The sequence below is a fragment of the Nannospalax galili genome, unplaced genomic scaffold (assembly GCF_000622305.1).
Source record: "Nannospalax galili isolate Female #2095 unplaced genomic scaffold, S.galili_v1.0 scaffold1387, whole genome shotgun sequence".
NCBI lineage: Eukaryota > Metazoa > Chordata > Mammalia > Rodentia > Spalacidae > Nannospalax > Nannospalax galili.
Genome location: NW_008355976.1, coordinates 1,415,288 through 1,435,418, shown reverse-complemented (window position 1 = coordinate 1,435,418; position 20,131 = coordinate 1,415,288). Strand labels below are relative to the sequence as shown.

Genomic DNA, 20,131 nt, shown 5'->3' with positions numbered 1-20,131 from the left:
GTGGGAGTCCTTCATTTGTCATGCAATATTTTGAGCACAGAAACAAGTATGTGATAAACAGATTAGCTATAAGTGTCATGGGGAAAGGGAAGCCTCTTGTCATAAGTAAAAATCAAATCTGTAAAAGAATTCACACTGTTGAGATAGTCCTTGAATATGAGCAATAGTTCAATCTTTCTGTAACCTACATTTCAACAAAATGTGAGAATATTTTTTTAAAAAATACGAATTTTTAATCTTGGCAAATACTTTAAGTTATATGAACAATCACTGGAGAGAAATTCTATAAATATAAATAATGTGAATAACCTTCTGAGATTCAATTCATTGGTAGGACTCTTAAAAATTTACAATATGAGGAGCTGAGGATATAGCCAGTGGTAGAACACTTGCTAGCATAGACAAAAGGCCCTGGGTTCAATCTCTAGTACTACCAAAAAGAACAAAATCTTTTTAAAATCAGAGCACAAAGATTCTTTAAATTTGTACAAGTATTTTTCAGTGGCTCATATTTACATTTATGTAAATCCATGAGCATCTGTGTGTATCTTTTCTTTCTTTCGTTGAGACAGGGTCTTGCTATGTAGCTCAAGCTGGCCTCCAACATGAGAGATCCTCCTGCCTCAGCCTCCCAAATACAAGAACTATAAGCATGCCCAGTTTGCACCTACATACACCTCACTTTATGTATTTCATATGTACACTCTACTTTTGCAAAAAAGCATTGGGTGAAATATTTCTGAAAGTATTCTTTAAGCAGAAGTACATGAGTTTAATAGGGTGTTTTTCTTAAATGAATTTACACATTTGTCCAATGCTTGTAAATTAGGACATAGTTCTAATATGTTAGGGTTAATTTTTTGCAGTTTTGGTGATTAATGAGCTATTGGAAATGGCTGTTAATTGTTGTAATTTTCCTATTATGTAGAAAATACTGCCTATTACTTTGTTTCTTATGTGAACAATCCCTTTAAAAAATAACATGGACAGGAAAAACTTTGCTTATTTTCCTTGCTAATAGATTGTTAGCTAAAATATATAACTACAAAATAATAAAAAATAAGCATGTTTAATATTAAATATGCATATAATGAAAACCTTTAGATTATCTTTTCAATACATATTTTATTGGTTTTTTGTGTATTTCACACAATACATCTTAATAATATTTAGACCCTTTCCCCTATCTGCAACCCCCCCCATAAACTCCCCATCAGATTTCACGCATTCTGTCATATATGTTAAAGCCTTTCAAGTCAAGTTTGTGTCTGGAGCTGTCCCTCAGTATAACTCCAGCTGCTGGAGCCTGGTCAGTCTATCCAGCATCACTCCCTTCAAGAAAACAAACTCTTGTTCACCCAGCAGTAATCAGCTGCCAATAGTTCTTCAGGTAATGTTGGGGCTTCTTATCCATTACTTAGGTTCTGTGTTAGATTGCTGTCCGGTTTGAGTGTGCATGGGTCTTGTGCATGCTGCCATCTGTTGCACCAAATTCCCCTCCACCACCACCTCCAGACCCACGTGCTTTCTCGGCCATAGAGAGCGTGGTTCTAATGCCAAATGACTAATCCACTACAATGTCCCTCTTAAGTTACAGTTAGGGGAATAAGAATATTTATTTGGGCTTGCCAACAAAGCTTATGCTATCGGGAAGAGGGTCAATTACAAAGGCATGCATACCCATGGGCTCTTTCTCTCCCACATTTGAGAGACACGCAATTGACACTGTGTCCCACTGGCAGTCCCACATGCTGCGTTCCAAGGTGATGACTATCCCAACCTTTTTCCCAGGGTACTTAGCATTTTCCAGTGTCTTTAGTGCTTTCCAGCATTCTCAGCAGCTGTCCTTAGGCCCATCCCATGCAATTGAAGCTGACTGGTTGTGTGGGAGACTATCTCAGAGGACATGCCTACCCAACACTCCCCTTCCTCCAGCTCTCACAATCTTTCCACCAATCTTCCACAAGGGTCCCTGAGCCTTGGAGGGGGTGACGAGGCAGGATGATTTCTTTTTCTTTTCATTGTGGTGAGATATTGGACTCATTTTCAAGATGTGGCCATAGATCCATCTCAGTGGTGTCTCCCCTACTATAAAGACAAACATAAGGAAGCAGGCATATCTAAACAAACATAGGTGTAAATACAAATGCCTAGAAGATACCCCAGCAGGTTTACCATATTTATCAAACAGAATACTTGCAGCAGCTTCCCCACTAAGGCCTACAGCCTTCCCTGACACAGGGGGTTGGCCTGGTCTACAGCACCAGATGTGTGTTCCACTCCTAGGAGCAGGCCTTAGTCAATTAGAAATAGTCAGTTGTGCGTATGTTAGTCGAGCCATTATTGCACCAGCAGGCATTGCTTGGCATGTCACTAATGTGCAGAATGCAGAGTCCATTGTTGAGCAGAATAGGGGATCCCTTTTCCTCAACCACCTGCATAACACCTTCTGGCACTATGAAAACCATCCATCCAGTGGCATGGAGTTTTCAGCTTAGTCTTGGCTCTGTCTCTCCTTCTCCCGTGCTCACATCATGCAGTGTCCTCAGCAACCTGGCCTTACAACCTACATTAGTGGCAATAGCCTTGGTGAATTTGAGGACCTCTAGAATCTCTCTGGCTAACAGCTCATAGAGGGGCAACCCACCCCTGGTACTGTAATTTTCTTAACAGTTGTACAGTTTTTGGAGCCTTTATTTTTATTTTCATTCAGGATTAGGTTGTTGTGGGCTTTTCCCAACCATTCTGGTAGGTATCATTAGTGTCTTACCCAACCATAAATCTCCCAAGAATCTTACAGCTATATCTGGCCTTTGTTTCTTCGGGTGTAGCTGATACCTTTGAAATGGGCTTCACATCTGTAAAACACTCAGAGGTTAACATTATATTAAATCAAACATAGACAAGGTCTAACACAGTATGGGAAGGTTTTACCCATTTGTATTAGTTTTTTCTCCATTGATCTCTGTTGGTACCATAGCAGGGTTAAGAGGCATTAACTTGGTTAGTTTTTTACTATCTTCAGTTATCCCTTTGGAGTCATCCTGCATTCTGGGGATTTTACATGAAGCTTCTTTGTGTCTTTTTATCCTTGATACATGCATGGGTGCTGGCTCAAGTTGCCTGACTACACTGGGCTAAAGAGGCAGAGGGTCCATCTTGTCCCTGCTACACCTGTTGGTTCTCTGAGCCAGGCAGCCCTGAGTCTGCCTCCTGGCTTTATCCATATTCTCCATCTCTTCATTGACCATTGCTGGCTGCTGGGGGAGGCCCTGATGGGAAAAACTGCCTCCACCCCTAGCATAAGCTTTCTCAGGACAGAATGTTCCTTGTTTAATATTTAGGGATCCTTAACCACACCTGGGACAGTTTTCATTCCCTGTATGCCTTTTGTGAACTGTTCTTCAGATTTTAAAGCCTTCCAGAAACTCCTTAGTACAGAATTTGATTTTTTGTCAATTTTTTTTCTTTAGGAATTTGAGCTCAACATAAATCTTGCCACATTTGTCTTTGAGTGACCCAAAGGGTCCTCCTTTTCTGCCTTGTTCTTTTTATATATTTTGTAGGTTGTTCTATTATTTTATAGACACATTTTACACACTGGTTTGAGTCACTTAGATCTGCCAAAGCCTCCTTCAATTAACGAAGATCCTGTCCCATTAAGGGACTTAGCAAAACCATTAAAGCTCCATACCATTTTCGAGGCCCCTGTTGAATTAAGACTTCTCTTATACCTCTGGTGAACACCGTCATATCTGACCCAGCAAACTGGACATCATATATTGCTTTCCTTATACCTAGTTCTTTCAGTAACGCCTATCCCTCTTCTATGATCCTCCAGCCCCTACTAATCGTGGGAGTCTCCACTGGTGATGACCAAGTATCTTTAATGCCTCACACAAGCCATGTCTAGGGACTGTTCCCCCTGTATTGGCCAAGGTTAAGCAGCCTATGACTCAAGGATGGATGGGTGGTGCTATAACTCAGCTGTAATGCTTCTAAAGGACTTAAACTAATAACATTTGCTTCCATGTCCCATACCCTCATGGACCATGTGGTGAGGGGCTCCTTAATTGCTTGTTTGAAAGTACTTCCTACTCCCAACAGCCCCAGTGTGGCACATTTTCTTCTGGCTACAGTATTGTTAAGGTTTTTATCAGCACATTGAATCTGAGTGGCAGCTTTAGCTACTTACATTTCTAGGTTGTTTATTTTCTCATTACTATCTTTTTCCCTGGGTCCTTTGACTCATGGTCCCCTAAACTTAAGCAAGTCAAAATCTCCAGTATTTTTCTCTCTCACAAGGTTTATTTTCAAGTTCTAAACCACCACAATGTCCTTCTTAAGTCACAGTTTGGGGAATAAGAATATTTACTTTGGCTTGCCAACAAAGCTTATGCTATTTGGGAGAGGGTCACTTAAAAAAGCATGCATGCCCATGGGCTCTTTCTCACATTTGAAATCTGCACCATTGGCACCATGTCCCACCCATGGTCCCCACAATAGCAACTACCCCATCCTTTTTCCCAGTGTCCTTAGTTCTTTCCAGTGTCCTTAGCACTTTCCAGTATTCTCAGCAACTGTCCTCAGAACATTCCCCTCATGCAGTTGAAGCTGACTGATTGGGTGGGAGGAATGACTGTCTCAGAGGACACGCTTACCCAACTTGCTGTAAGTACATATGAGCAAGTTCCCAGGCGTCTAGAGAATTCTGTTTCCTTGTGGTCAACCACCATCCCTGGCTCTTAGTCTTCCTGCCCCCTCTTCTGCCATGGTCCCTGAGCCCTGGGTGTCAGAGGTTTAATACAGGAGTCCTATTCAAGAACATACACTCTGCAATCTCTTATTCTCTGGGCTGGAGAAGTCATAAGTCCTAGAGAAAACCCTGTCTTCTATATCTCTAGACAAACATAATTGTTTACTGTGTGCTAAATATGGATCCTTATATTTACAGTATACCTGTCACTACTCATCAAAGAATCTTCTTTTTGCAGCAGATGGAGACTACTACAGAGTGTCACAACTGGTTAAACACAGAGTAATTGTCTTTGAGATGCACAGCCGTAAGTGACACATCTACAACGGCACCTCTACATCTAAGGCTTATAAAGCATAATGGAATGGGGGTAAAGAGAAGGTTAATGCATCTCTCAACTCTCACCAATGAAGCTTCCTCATGCAACAGATGGCAATTAACACAGAAAGTCACAATTGGCCAAAATGTACAGAATAAGACTGCCGAGTGCATAGCCTTAAGATTATTATGTTTAAAAGTCAATTAAGGGCTAAAGAGATGGCTCTGTGGTTAAACTATACTCCGTGAAAGCTGAGGACCAGAGTTCAGATCCACGAAACCCATATAAATGTTAGATTGGCATGGCAGCTCTCCTGGAATTCCAGCTTTAGAAAGTAGAGACAGGGGATACCCAAAGCAAGGTGGCTAGGAAGATTAGCCTTATTGGTGTGCTTTGGATTTGACTAAGAGACTCTGCTCATTAATAAGGTGGTAAGACAACTGAGGATGATTCCCAATATCTGTCTTGTACCTTCACATACATACACACACACACACACACACACACGCATCCACACTCATGTGCCCTCACACATGCAAAGCAGGAATATACACACATTCACACAACACACACTAGAAAAATAAAAAAGAAAAGTTTTAATTAAATGAAGAAAATAAAATTCAAAAGTCCTTATAGCTTATTTGGTAAGTTGTGACAGTAAAATATTGTTACAGTTTTGGTAGAAAACTTTATACTCTTCAATAAATGAACTAAAAACCAATCTAAAGATCAATAAGTTAAGACAAGAAGATAAATAAAATAAATGAAGTGTAATAAATATAAAACTCAAAAAAATAAAAGTACAGAGACCCCTTCCTCTGTGCCACCACCAGAACCACATGCATGGCTCCTCATGTACCTCCACCCACAGGTAGATACTCAATCCCAGAACCCAGTCCTGAGGTCAGTGACCCCTCCCAAACTCATGAATCATATGCATAGTAGAAGGCACAGAAACCCAGGTACAAGGCACAGAAAATATTTTCAACAAAATTATGCAACAAAACTTCCCAAGGCTAAGGAAAGAAATATTTATCAATAAAGAGCAAGAGGGATACAGAGGACCAGATAAACAGATACAGAAGTCCAAATAGACAGGACCAGATAAAAACACCCTATACCACATAATAATCAAACACTAAACTTACAGAATAAATAAAGGATACTAAAAGCTGAAAAAAAAGATGAAGTCTCATATAAAGGTAGGAACATTAGAGTAACACCTGACTTTCATGGAGACTTTGAAAACCAAGACAGCATGAACTGATCTTCTATAAATTTTTAACACCATAGCTATCAACAAAGGCTATTATACCTAGCAAAAGTATGTCATAATAGAAGGAGAAAGAAAAACTTTCCACAATAAAAACAGACTTAAGGAAATTATGTTCAATAAGCCACCTCTACAGATGAAATTAGGAGGAATATTTCAAACTAAAGAGGTTAAAAACACCAAGAGGGCACAAGGAGTAAATAATTTCAGAAGTTAACCAAAAGAAGTCAAAGAATGGGGGCTGGAGAGATGGCTCAGCAGTTAAGAGCACTGAGTGCTCTTGCAGAAGACCCGGGTTCACCTCCCAGCACCCACATAGTGGCTAATAACAATCTGTAACTCCAGTTCCAGGGGATCCAGTGCCTCTTCTGACCTCTGTAGGCATTGCATGGCATGGGTACACTTACATACATGGAGGCAATACACTCATACACATAGACAACAAGTAGAAACTTTCCACAATAAAAACAGACTTAAGGAAATTATGTTCAATAAGCCACCTCTACAGATGAAATTAGGAGGAATATTTCAAACTAAAGAGGTTAAAAACACCAAGAGGGCACAAGGAGTAAATAATTTCAGAAGTTAACCAAAAGAAGTCAAAGAATGGGGGCTGGAGAGATGGCTCAGCAGTTAAGAGCACCAGCTGCTCTTGCAGAGGACCTGGGTTCAATTCCCAGCACCCACATGGTGAAGTATTAATGCCACTGTAATAGATGGAGATCCGTGAGGACACTTTCAGTGAAGTATCTGCCCACCATCTAGTCTTAACCCCTCTTAGCATCCCCCTTCTACCTCAAGCAAGTTCTGTTGACTTCTGTGCCACTACCCCAGGTGGCTGTCTCACTCCCTGCTGAAATTCAAGACTTAGGTAGTGAGATTGTGGTACACATTCTCAGAGAGACTGAGAGGAAGCAAATTGGAATTCTCTCAGCACAGAAGGCTGCAAGGTGTGTTTCCTTCCAGTATGACAAGCTCTAAAGACTTGTGCTAGATCTCTACCCTTCCTCAGTCCTTCCTTCTCAACACCTGCGCCTCCTTCCCTGCCTCCAACTAGCTGTCAGTCTTCACTTTTCCTTTGGTGACACTCCTCCCTAAGAGCACAGAGAGGCACCGTAGTTAGTCGTTTATCTATTGTTCTGGACTGTCTTATATTCAAGGCAGAGACTTAGATTCAAGGCTATAGTCATGAAATTTGTTCAAGACAGACACTCACTTGAACATACCTGTTATCCTTTCATAGAGGCATTCTCAGGAAGGCTGAGAGATATTTGTATATAAGGAAGAAATTTTATCTTCCAAAGCTTATATCCAGCCTTCCCCTCATGAACACAAGCCTCTTGCCCCAGCAACCCTAAAATACCCTGTTACCAGAGCCTTTGAGAGTCAGTCATACACAGACACATTTCAAGTTATATGTGAAATAGACTTCCATTTTACATGTGAAAAAAGCTTTCCCATTAACTATTTTAATTTCACTTGAACTTGAGTTCCTTAAAAACAAAGACTATGTGGTCCTTAGTTGTAATTCCTGTACTTTTTGTATTCAGTCTTAATAAATGTTTTATATGGCTGATTTGAAGTAACCTGTTCACTATTACATTAGTTAGGACAGCCATTTTTCCAAACCCAACTCAGATCTCGGCTCCTCCTCTTCCTCCTTCTCCATCCCCCTCCCCCTCTCCATTCTCCTCCTCTTTCGCTTATGAGACCTCATTTATTTTCAAGAATTTTCTGGGCCTCACCATTCAGAATTTTAACCATTGCATTAGCATGAGATTCAAAGAGTGTGGGTCCTAACAATAAAAGCATCATTGGAATTACACTTCAATGAGAGGATGTCCTGGTTACTTTCTATGCAGGCAGGGTGCGCCTTCACTTGTTTATTCAGTTAAAGTCTAAGTATCAGAAAAAGAACAAGGCCCTAGGAACACAAAGAAAAGCCCAGGTCACTGATTCACAGCCTTCGGTTTTGTCATGTGTGTCTGTGTGACTGAGTGAGGCAGAGGGTGCATGCTATTTTAAAAGATTTCTTTTTATGGCAGCTTATGATCAAGAATTCTTCCCCATCATTCCCTAGTATCTGCCTCTAGCTCTGCAACTAGTTTGCTGAAATAGCGATGAGGAGTTACCTACAGAATTACGGAAGGGTAAGAGTTCACCAGGAAAACCAGGAGCTTTTATTAATAAAAGCCCAGTGTCTGAAACCTGGAGCCATGACAGACTGCATGTTTTGTGGGGAAACCACAGATTTCAATGCACGTGTGACCACTAGTCACACAGCTGGGTCACAGACCCAAACCTAGCTAAACTCAGAGGCTACAGAAAATTCAACATGGGAAACGCAAATGAACAACCAACCGGGCCGTTCTTAATGCAGAACCTCAACCTTTCCGGAGGTCCTGGAACCGACTCCTGCTCTGACAATTAGCGGCTCCAAGTGGGGGAAAGTGCTGAAGCCAACACCAAGCAAGCCAGGAGGCGCAGAGCAGGCCAGCGCTCGGTCTCTATCTCCCATAGGCTAAGGTTGGCTGAATGCCTGTCTGTGATTGGGTGTTCCTGTGATGACGTCATCCGCTGGGCAGGCCTGGGGCCCAGGACTTTCCCTGTGGCTCCCCAGCTCCCGCGTGGAGCCGATCCTGAAGCTGGGTGGAGGCTGCACCGCCCTGCCCGGGCCTGGCCGCGTGCTGGTCCCCCTGGCCTCGGGCGGTAAGTGACCTGTTGCCTGTGTGTGGTACCGGGAGCCTGCGTACTCACTTCCGAGTTCCGCCCGCTGAGCAGCTGCTGGGGAGAAGTGCGGGCAGCCGGGCCTCTCCGGAACACGTGGGTCCTGCACCCCTGCCGCCACCCCAGCCGCTCCCCTGGGACCTGGCCAGCGCCCGTAGAGCCCTGCCCGCCCTTCGCCGCCCTGCTTCCCCCTTCTGGGCTCTCTCCCCTTCGGCACCAGCTTCCGGAGGGAGTCTGTCCAGGCTCCGCCTCCTCCCTGCCAAAACCTGTCCTTCCCCTCTGTTCTGCCATGGAAGCATCTACCTGTTCTGTTTAACCTTTTGACACTGCAGTCCAAGTTGTCATCTACAGACTTCGTTCTGAAGAACAGAGCTGTCCAGTTATTTTTTTTTAAGTCACAAAGGAAGCATATTTTTAAATAAGTTTATGATTTTTGTTGGTTTGCATCCATAGCTATCCTCAGCTGCAGATTGAATACGCCTGAGCCTTTAAGTCTTATTAAAGTAAGACTTTAATAAGTAAAGTAATTTATGTCACGATAAAAGGATGTTTTAGAGACTGTAGCGATGGCTCAGTAGTTACGAGCACTGGCTATTCTTGCTGAAAACCCTAATTTGGCTCCCAGCATTCACAGGGAGGCTAATAACTGACTGTAAAATAGTTGCAGGGCATTTGTCGCACTGTCTGGCCTCAGCATTGCTTGACACGGGTATAGACATACATGCAGGCAAAACACATAAATTATTTTTTTAAGTATTTTATTATTTTTCTTTTATGTGTTTTAGTATATTGCCTACATGTGTGTAAGTGCACCCATATGGTACAGTGCCCACAGAGGTAAGAACAGGGCATCTAATCCTCTGGAACCGGAGTTACTGAATGGTTGTTAGTTGCTCTGTGGGTGCTTGGGAACCAAACCCAGGTCCTCTGTAAGAGCAGCCAAAGCTCTTAACTGCTGAGCCATCTCTCCAGCCCCATAAATATTTTTTTAAAAGAATGTTTTAGCAGTCTTCTGTTGGAGAACAACAGCTATCCACCCCCAAAGCTTTGCACTTGCAGCTTTCCTTGTTAGCATCCTTTTTTGACATAAATGTGCTTCCACCACGTTTCATGAGCTCTCATTTCCATGTTTCTTTGCCTCGCTTTCCTATTACCAGTGTCTTCCCAATTTTTAATTGCTATTTTGGATCTTCTGTTTCTCTGTGTAGCTTTAGATAATAGACATCAACCTCTATTGTCTGTCGGCTTTAGGCAGTGTTCATCCTAAGAAAACAAGTTGAATATATAATAAGCAGTGGGCTTCTGGCCTTTCCTTTTTGTTCCTTGAAGTATGTAAATGTACACATAAGCATACTGAACAGTAATGCTGGAGGTATTTTGTGCCTTTTTTCTGAGTGCTGAAACTCCACATTTTATGTGAACTTGTCCTAGTCCAAGAGAAACTGCTGATTTCCAGAGCATGATTAGAGTGGGAATAGTCTGCTAGAGCAAACTCAGAGGAGAGTCAGAATTGAGCAAATAAAACTGAGAATTCTCTAAATCCAGTCCTTTGGGCCTCCCTGCATGTGCCTTCAGTGGTGAATGATGTGGCCCAGTGATGGCCAGTTGCAGCCAATATGTATTAAACATGGTCAGTAAAGTCTCCAAAGGAAGGGCACTTTTTTCAGTCACGGTTTTTTAACTAAACTCACTGTTCGGCAGTTATCTTCGTTTGATTTTCTTTTATTCTTCGCAGCCTTCAGTACTTCTCCCTGATTCCATTTCTGTTCTGAGAAGATTATAAGAAGGAACCATGGATCTCGCAGCCTTAATGGGAGCCATTGTGGAGGAGGAAGTGAACTGTCCTATCTGCATGACCTTCCTGAGGAAACCTGTGAGCATTGACTGTGGCCACACCTTCTGCCACAGCTGTCTCTCTGGACTCTGGGATGTCCTAAGACAATCCCAGAATTGCAGTTACACCTGTCCCCTTTGTCGAGCTCCTGTGAAGCCAAGAAACCTGCGGCCTAATAAGAAGGAACCATGGATCTCGCAGCCTTAATGGGAGCCATTGTGGAGGAAGTGAACTGTCCTATCTGCATGACCTTCCTGAGGAAACCTGTGAGCATTGACTGTGGCCACACCTTCTGCCACAGCTGTCTCTCTGGACTCTGGGATGTCCTAAGACAATCCCAGAATTGCAGTTACACCTGTCCCCTTTGTCGAGCTCCTGTGAAGCCAAGAAACCTGCGGCCTACTTGGCAGCTGGCCAATATTGTAGATAAAGTCCGTCTGCTAGGGTTATGTACAGAAATGGGACTGCAGGCTGACATGTGTGTGCTCCACAAGGAACAACTGAAGATGTTCTGCAAAGAGGATGGTGTGATGGCCTGCAAGGTCTGTTGCCAGTGTCCAGAGCATGAAGCCCACAGTGTTGTGCCTATAAGGATGTTGCCTGGGAGTATAAGGTATAAAGCAGACACAGAACCTCGCCACACCAGCCTTTCCTCAATTTGGCCATTATCAAAATTTGAATATCAGTGCTTGGGAACTGATCTCCTTGGCTCCTAATAGCTACAGGTCCTTGGATCTAACATTCTGGAATGTATCTTTTCCTGTATTTCATGATTTTTTTTTTTTTTGGTCTTGTTGCTCACTGTGTAGACCAGGCTGGTCTTGAACTCACAGAAATCTGCCTGCCTCTGCTTCTGGAGTGCTGGGATTAAAGCACCATGCCCAGCCTCATGACCTTCTTTGATCTTCTTCTCTCCCACTTTCTCCATATCCCATCTCAAGTCTTATGGAAATGCCTAACCAAAAGATAATTTGGGCATTAAGAATTTGAAGCAAACCAGTTTGGTTTTAGTTGGAGTTCTAGGGGGCTGAGAATGATTTTGCATTTGAGGCTGTTACTTGTTAGTCAAGAACCTGCAAGCTTCCTCTAGCAAGGGGCCACATGCAATTATTACACATTGGCTGAGTCACTGTATTAACATCTTCATTTTATAGACAAAGCTAAGGCTTAGTCATTTGGGATCATGACTTTGGAGCAGGAAAGGACTGTAGGTGAGTCACTTAGGATTGATTTGTCAAGTGCCAGATGTGCTTATGTACTAAACATGACTTGATACTCATAGTATATCTATCTTCATATCTCTTCTGACTTTAGGTTAATAGTTAAAGGGAGATGAGCATCTAGAATATGGATCTTGTTCTTTGACCAGAGCTCTCTCTTGTTCTCCATGTCTCTTTCCCCCCAGTGTGGAATAAAGCATCTTGCTTGCCCATCCTGCTTGTTCTTATGGCCGCCCTGGACAGTTTTCAGCCTCCCCTTGCTCTTTTCTCAGATGTCCACAATGGCACATCATTGTCAGAAACAATTTTTCAAGTGTTTTAGTCAACAATGATCTTGTTCTGTCTTTAAATTAAAGGTTAAAAGTTAAGAATATAAGGCAAATCCCCTAAATTGATTCTTCTTTTTCTCTATGTGGCAAATGTCTAAAATGTTAAAAATGTGTAATTATTTATTTCTAGGTAGAATATGAAGACAGTTTAGAGTTATGACAGAGAACTTAAGAGCTGTGTTGACTCCCAGCCCAGTCATTTACTACTTATATAACTTCAGATAAGTCACTCTCTAAACAGAAGTCACTCACCTATGGTCCTTTCCAGCTCCCAAATCATGATCCCAAATTGCTAAGCCTCAATTTTGTCTATAAAATAAAGATGTTAAAGTGACTCAGCCCATGTGTAATAACCACGTGTGGCCCCCTGCTAAGAGAAGTTTGCAGGCTCTTGACTAATAAATAACAGCCTTGTGTGTAAATGCATTCTAAGTTACCAAAAACTCCAACTAAAACCAAACTGATCTGCTTCAAATCCTTAATACTGAAATCATCTTTTGGTTAAGTATTTCCTCTTAAGACTCATAAATGGATACATCTGTATAATGGGAATGGCATCAACATCTGGGACTGTATTTGTATTGGTTACTTTTCTCATTGTTGTGACCAAATGCCTGACAAGAAGCAACTTCATGGAGGAAGGGTTTGCTTTGGCTTACAGTTCGATTGGATACGGTCCATCATGGTGGGAAAGTCATGGTGGCAGGAGCAATAGGCAGCTGGTCACATTACCCCTGTAGTTAGGGAGCAGAGGGTAGACAGAAAGTGAGGCCAGGCTATAAAACCTCAAGGGCCACTCCACAGTGTTTCACTTCTTCCATCCAGGCTCTGCCTCCTAAAAGTTCTCCAACCTTCCCAAACAGTGCCACCAGCTGAGGATCAGGTGTTCAGACACATGAGCCTATGGGGGACATTTCACATTCAAACAACAACAGTGTTAGTGCCTGTGTAATGCTAAGCCATATCTGGTACCTTAAAGTTCTTTAACAAAATTGTTATCATTATCAAAATTTAAAGTAATGCTAAATACTATTGGCTTTCCAATAGAGAGGCTTTGAATTCCTATTCTAGGAAAGTGCTTTAGACCTTTATTGTCTATCTCAACTACCAAAGGATCTTGCTAAAATTCCAGTTCTCATTTGATAGGCCTAGGGAGAGGCCCAAGATTCTGCATTTCTAGTAAAACTCCCAGGCAGTGCTGATGCTGCTGACCTTAGACCACACTTTCATCAAGGTTCCAAGAAACCATAGAGAAAACAGATAAGAATTAAAATAGTCATGGGTAGAAAAGTACAAAATATTCTTTTCCTAGAAAATCAGGTGGTGGACCTTTATAGACACTTGGGGACTGTGGGGGTCAAGATGATTCTCAGCCCAGAGACCTACCCTGGGGGTCGTGAGGGCAGAGTCTGTGCCCTCTGTGGCATGCCTTTTTCTCTTAGCATTCATTCCAGCCTGTTGCCTGAGGGACATGGGTTTTCCCATCTACCAACCTTAGGAACCTCTTTGTCAGCACAGAATACCTGAGGTAGTATCATGAGCTTTCTGTCTCTTGCAGTGGAAGCTCCATGAGGCCCTGGAATATCTCAGGAAGGAACAAGAAGAGGCCTGGAAGTTACAAGTTAGTGAGAAGGAACGAGCTGCCAACTGGAAGGCAAGTTCCACCTGGGAAACAGGGTTTATGTCATCTCTCTCCTCACCAGAGCTGGCACTGGGGACTTCCTCATCTTTGTGAGGCAGAGAACCTGGGGTCCTAATACCAGCTTCCCCTTTCTTAGTTCCAGCTAATAGACTGTGATGTAGCAACAACTTCTGATCGCATGACTTCATGTATGAGGAAGGAAAAATGTGTGTCTCACACCCACATTGGTTCATGGGAGTGTGACTTGTATAATGCCACTAAAACAGTTTCAGTTTCACTTTCCCTAGTTGGAGCATGACTGCTAAGAGTTTGGTTATCTAGATATTAGAAAACCACCCCAGAAATATATTGGAAGCAAATAGGTATGAAACTGTCAGAACCTTTTGTCAAGAGAAAGTAACATCAAAGTGATCTAAAACAGCACACTAAACATAAAAACACCAAGAACTAAAACTAGCAAATAGTTGGGTTAACTGCCTTCTTAACTGTAACCCATCCAGCCATTATTCTGAAAATGGAAGGTAGTCTGGATCTTATCATACCAAGATAATATCCTGGTACCAGAATGGTGGTACAAGCCCATAATCTAGCACTTGAGAGGCAAAGACAGAAGGATTGCCACACGTTCAAGTCTAGCCTGATCTACATAGTGAATAACAGGTCAGCCAGGACTCCATGCTGGGTTACTTTCTAAAGTAAAAAAAGGAAAAATAATCTCCTGGCTCCTACTGGGGTTGACAAGAGTAGTACAGGTTGGAAAAATTGTGAAACGAAAAGTGCTCCAAATTCCAGAAGTTTCTAACACCCAACATGATACCAACAATTACCTCATGATAGATGACACTCAGAATTCAAGCACACTTCATACTACATGTCCAAGATACCCCTGAAGCATAAATAAAATCCATGTTTAGACTTGGGTTTGAAATACTTCTGTTCTCACGCATTTTGTGTAAGAAAATACTCCACCTTTCATTCTGTAAAGGTGACACAAAATAATGCCCTGGGGATGCAGGAAGGCAGGAAAAATGGGGTCTTTTATTTTTGCCTCTGAAGTGCTCAGAACATGGTTTACGAAAGCAGTTCCGTAATCTACATATGTGCGTGCCAGTGTCCTCCATCCTGCATGACCCTTTCACTAAAGATAACAGTGCTGAACCCGATCTTGACCCCACAGATACAGGTGGAGACACGAAAGCACAACATCATAAAGGAGTATAAGAAATATCAGCAGTTATTAAAGGAAGAAGAGCTGCCAGGTCAGCAGGTGGAGGCAGAGGCAGCTGCAGCTCTCGCCAGCCTAGAGCAGGAGGAGGAGGTGACGAAAAGTAAACTGGAGCTGAGTCACGAGAAGCTCATCCAGCAGAGCCAGGTCCTCTGGAGGATGATTGCAGAGCTGGAAGAGAGGTCCCAAAAGCCTGTCCACTGGATGCTACAGGTGATAGCAGCCTTTCCTGGGGCTTCTGAGTGAGAGCTGAGACTCAGTCTCCAGGACAGAGAATTAGCTTGTCCTTCATGGGGCTTGTCAGCACACTGCCCAATAGCTGGGGATCCCTTATGCCCTAAATAATAATACCTGTTGCTCTGTCCCTGCTTGGATCAATGACCTAACCCATAATAGTCTCATAAGACAGAGCATCCATCCAGCCAGGATAGGAGAATACCAAGTACTTGGGCAGCTTGACAGCCTTCCAATCCCTTCCATCCTGGACATCTTGAAGTTCAGTCTAACCAAGTCTCCTGCTGCCCTCTCATAAGCATCTCCTCTGCACTGCTTCTCTCCAGCCTTACAGTCTATCTCCCTTTGAGAAACCCCTACCTGAGTTAGTGTCTGTCTGGTCTCTCTGGGGAACAGCACACTCATGGTGCCACATTTTTTTTTCTCTTTCTAGGGTATTCAAGATGCCTTAAACAGGTATGTTTCCATCCTTAGAACCTCTGAGCAGTCCTACAGGGGATAGAGGGGCCTTACCAAAGCCAGAAGTAGAAAAGGGATGTAGACTCGGGACCTTTCGAAAGCAGGTGCTGGCCCACCTTCTTACATTATGATGGCTAAAGCTTTGTTAATGGCTCCTTTTGTACTTAATTGAATTTGTTTCAGGTATTACCAGTAAGAATCCCAGGTACAACTCATGGAGGATGTCATTTCCAGTAAATGGTTCAATGAGGGAAGAAGGCTACCTGCAGCTCCCAGCTTTGAGTATCAGCCTTTCTCCTTTGTAGCACATTCAGCCTTTCCCACAGCATGCAGTTGTGAAAGTCCTGATCTCCCTGTTGCATAGAGTCTCAACAAGAATCATCACATCTCTGCTTTGCTTGGCATGGCATCTCACTGAGAGTCTTGGGACAAGTCACTCTTCCCTGAAGTAAGGGAAGGCCCAAGTGACAGAGCCAGGTATCCTAGACCCAAAGCTCACCTTCTTCTACAGGAGCAAATCTTGGAGCCTACAGCGGCCAGACCCTGTCTCCTTGGAGCTGAAGACAGATTGCCATGTGCGGGGGCTAAGAGAGATCCTGAAGTCATATGCAGGTAATAGATGCTGGGAGATTGTGGTGTGCAATGGGAGGGACTCCATTCATAGAGATAAAATGGCTCAGCACTCTGGATGCCTCATCTAGCCTTACCAACCCATCACTCAGAACTGTGTGTTTATCAGGGACCCCCCCACCACTCACCCCTTGCTCAGCATCAGTGTTAACCAACCAGGATCTTCTTTCCTAGTCGATGTTCGCCTGGATCCAGATACAGCTTACTCCCGCCTCATTGTGTCAAAAGACAGAAGAAGCGTGCGCTATGGAGACACTCAGCAGAACCTGCCTGACAATCCTGAGAGATTTTACCGATACAACATTGTCTTGGGCAGCCGGTGCATCTCCACAGGCAGGCACTACTGGGAAGTAGAGGTTGGAAACAGGTCTGAATGGGGCCTGGGAGTGTGTGAAGAAAACGTAGACCGGAAGGAGGTGGTCTATTTATCCCCCCACTATGGATTCTGGGTCATAAGACTGAGGAAGGGAACAGAGTACCGGGCAGGCACCGATGATTACCCACTCCTGCCTGTCTTGGTCCCTCCCCACCAGGTAGGAGTCTTCCTAGACTATGAGGCCCATGATATCTCCTTCTATAATGTGACTGATGGTGGCTCGCACATCTTCACTTTTCCCCATTCTCCCTTCCCTGGGCACCTTTTGCCCTATTTTAGTCCTTGCTACAGCATCGGCACCAACAACACCAGTCCTCTGACCATCTGCTCCCTGGATGGAGAGGACTAGGAGAGCCACCATCCTAACCTAGTATTGGAATGTGGCCTACTATGTGAGCCTGTTGGAGGATGCTGTCCCCTAGAACCTTCACCTGACCCTGTGGTCTCTTGTTACTAGCAAAAATCTGTCAATAAACCACTCATAGAAAAGCAGACTCTGAGTAAGCTGAGCATTGTAATCCATGGTGATTGATGGATGTCATCCATTCTGTAGATCATACGCACTCCCTGCTGGCTCCACAATGAAGTCAGTAATGTGATGAAGTGGAGCCAGACTTCAGAAAAGCTTTTAAGGTTTTCCAATGAGGCAAAAATGATAATGCACATATCCAGAGCTCATGGCTGTGCTGAAGGCAGATAGAGGGTGCCGCAGTCCAGGCAGTGGTTTGCCCTGTCCTCCTGACTAGAGAAACACCTCAGCACAGAGTACAGAACTTACCCAGGCACTCACCACATCCCCTCCCTGAGCATGAGGCCAGACCTGTGCTCTAGGTCTGCCTTTTCTCTAAGAGGTAGGATCACAAAACTTGCAATCTTTAGTTTTTTTTTATGGGTGAGTGTCCTAGTTTGTTTCTCCATTGTTGTAACAAAACACTCTGACCAATACCAACTTGGGAAGGAAAGGGTTTATTTAGCTTATGTATCCCGGGTCGCAGTTCATCCAGGAGTCCAAGGTAGGAACTCAGGGCAGGAACCTGGAAGCAGGAGCTGGAGCACAGGCCGAGGAGGAATGCTGCTTGCTTACTTGATTCCCTGGCCCCTGCTCAGCCTGCTTTCTTATGCAACACAGGCCCACCTTCCCAGGGGTGGCACCACCCACAGTGGGCTGGGCCCTCCCACATCACTCAAAAATCAAGAAGATGCCCCATGGATATGGCCAATGAAGGAAATTCCCCAATCGAGGCTCCCTCAACCCAGGTGAGTCAAGTTGACACTAAAGCTATCCAGCACAATTGACCCCTTGTCAACTTGACACACAAAAACATCACCATTAAACCATAACCTTTCCAAGTCTTGCCCCCAAGATATAATGTTAACATTAATATCACAACATAAGATAATACAACCTTAAAAACCCCACAGTCCTTAAAAAATCAAAACACTTAAAAGTCCATAGTCTCTTTTAAAAGTCTCTTACTATGGGTGGGCTTCCGTAAAATCCAAAGCAAGTACTGTCTTATTTCAAAGGGAAGAATCAGGTACACCTAATCAAAACCAAAGTCCAGCAAAGTAGCTCAAGGCTTGACATCTGGGATTCACTCATGATCTTCTGGGCTCCAAAGGGTACTGGCAGCTCCACTGCTCTGACTCTGCTGTCCACAACACACACAGCTTGACTCGCAGACACAGGCCAGCTCCATTCCACACCTACTGCTGTCCTTGGTGGTCATCCCATGGTCCTGGCATCTCCAAAAAGCTGGGGTCTCCACTGAAACTGAGGCTGCACCCTCATCAATGGCCTCTTCTGGCCTCTTGAGGTGCAATGCCTCAGATTCTGTCCATGACCCTTTCTATCCTGGGGTCTTCAACTGCAACTGAAGCTGTACTTTCACCTATGGCCTCTCAGAGTGCCAAGCCTCAGCTGCTCTCTGTGACCCCTTCACACTTTCAACACCAGAAGAACCATGCAGGAGACTCTTACACATTACCAAGTCCTGCTTCTAGCTAGAGATAGAGGTTCAGGTCCCCTCTGTGTGCTGACCCTGAGGAAATACCTCCCATAAGATTTCACTACAGTGATGCTGGTCTCTTGTTACTTACAGCTGATCTTGCAGGCCCAGCTAACCAGCATCAATTGTCCCAGCAAAGCAAAGGCCTTACTTCAGGTTCTGGTCTCTTCTTAATCACAGCTGATTATTCAGCCCCAGTTGACCAGAACCCACAGATTCACAATTCAAAATATCATGCAAACAGCCCTAATAGTCTCCGCTTCCCTTTGAAGTTTCACAGGCCCAGGCCTTCATCGTCTTTCAGCATAACTGTTCCAAGCTCCACAGCAACAAACTAAGCACTCAATGGCTTTTCCAGTCCAAAGTTCCAAACGCTTCCACAATCCTTAAAACACTAAGGTCAGGTCTGTCACAGCAATACCTCACTCCTGGTACCACAATCTGTATTAGTCAGGGTTCTCCAAAGAAACAACCAGTAGAATGAATATATATGTATAGAGATTTATCAGCTTAGTTCACAGGATAGAGTCCATGTAGTCTAACAGTGGCTGCACCACACTGGAGAGGCTGAGAATCCATAGTCGCTCAGTCCATGAGGCTGGATGTCTCAGTAGTCCCAATCTGTTGCTGAAGGTCTGATGAATTCCAAAAGATCATCTAGTCTTCAGTCTACAGCAGCAAGACGAACTCACCAACGAGAGAGAAGGCAAGTAGCAAGAAGCCCGGCATTCTCCACCGTGGCCTTTTATACAGGCTGCCATCGGAAGGTAACACCCACATTTAGGGAGTGTCTACCAGCCTCAAATGATCCAATTAAGAAGATTTCATTTCAGTTAATCCTAGATCCAGTCATATGGCACCCAGGATTGCCCATCACAGTGAGGCAACAACTGCCTTGAGTTTTTTCTTAGAAAGCTTTGGTAAGAAGAGTATAAAAGATGTAAAATGATATCACATTCAAGTGAAACAAAATTGGCAAACTCACTTCACAAGAAGAAAGTCTACATGCCATCTGTTACATTTGGGTTCGAAACATCCCATGTGTTTGAGAGGTTTTAAGTATCCCCATTGGAAAAGTGGGTGTAAACCTGCACATAT

General features: G+C 43.6%; 2 protein-coding genes across 2 annotated transcripts; one reads left to right on the top strand and one right to left on the bottom strand.

The window, feature by feature from the left end:
• Positions 1-1,268: 1,268 nt before the first annotated feature.
• LOC115067800 lies at positions 1,269-9,772 on the bottom strand. The gene is made up of 4 exons (XM_029556650.1): positions 9,727-9,772; positions 9,106-9,447; positions 2,799-2,858; positions 1,269-2,088 (listed from the first exon to the last, which is right to left on the bottom strand). Exons 1-4 carry the CDS (start codon positions 9,770-9,772, stop codon positions 1,898-1,900), a joined length of 639 nt encoding a protein of 212 aa, XP_029412510.1. The 3' UTR covers positions 1,269-1,897.
• Positions 8,793-17,516, top strand: LOC103750836 (E3 ubiquitin-protein ligase TRIM68). Its single transcript, XM_008854119.3, is given in 9 exon segments — positions 8,793-9,057; positions 10,811-10,862; positions 11,093-11,494; positions 11,497-11,522; positions 14,017-14,112; positions 15,278-15,538; positions 15,993-16,015; positions 16,530-16,630; positions 16,823-17,516. Coding segments are annotated over 7 exon segments (1,455 nt in total). The 5' UTR covers positions 8,793-9,057; positions 10,811-10,862; positions 11,093-11,097; the 3' UTR covers positions 17,374-17,516.
• The last annotated feature ends 2,615 nt before the right edge of the window (positions 17,517-20,131 follow it).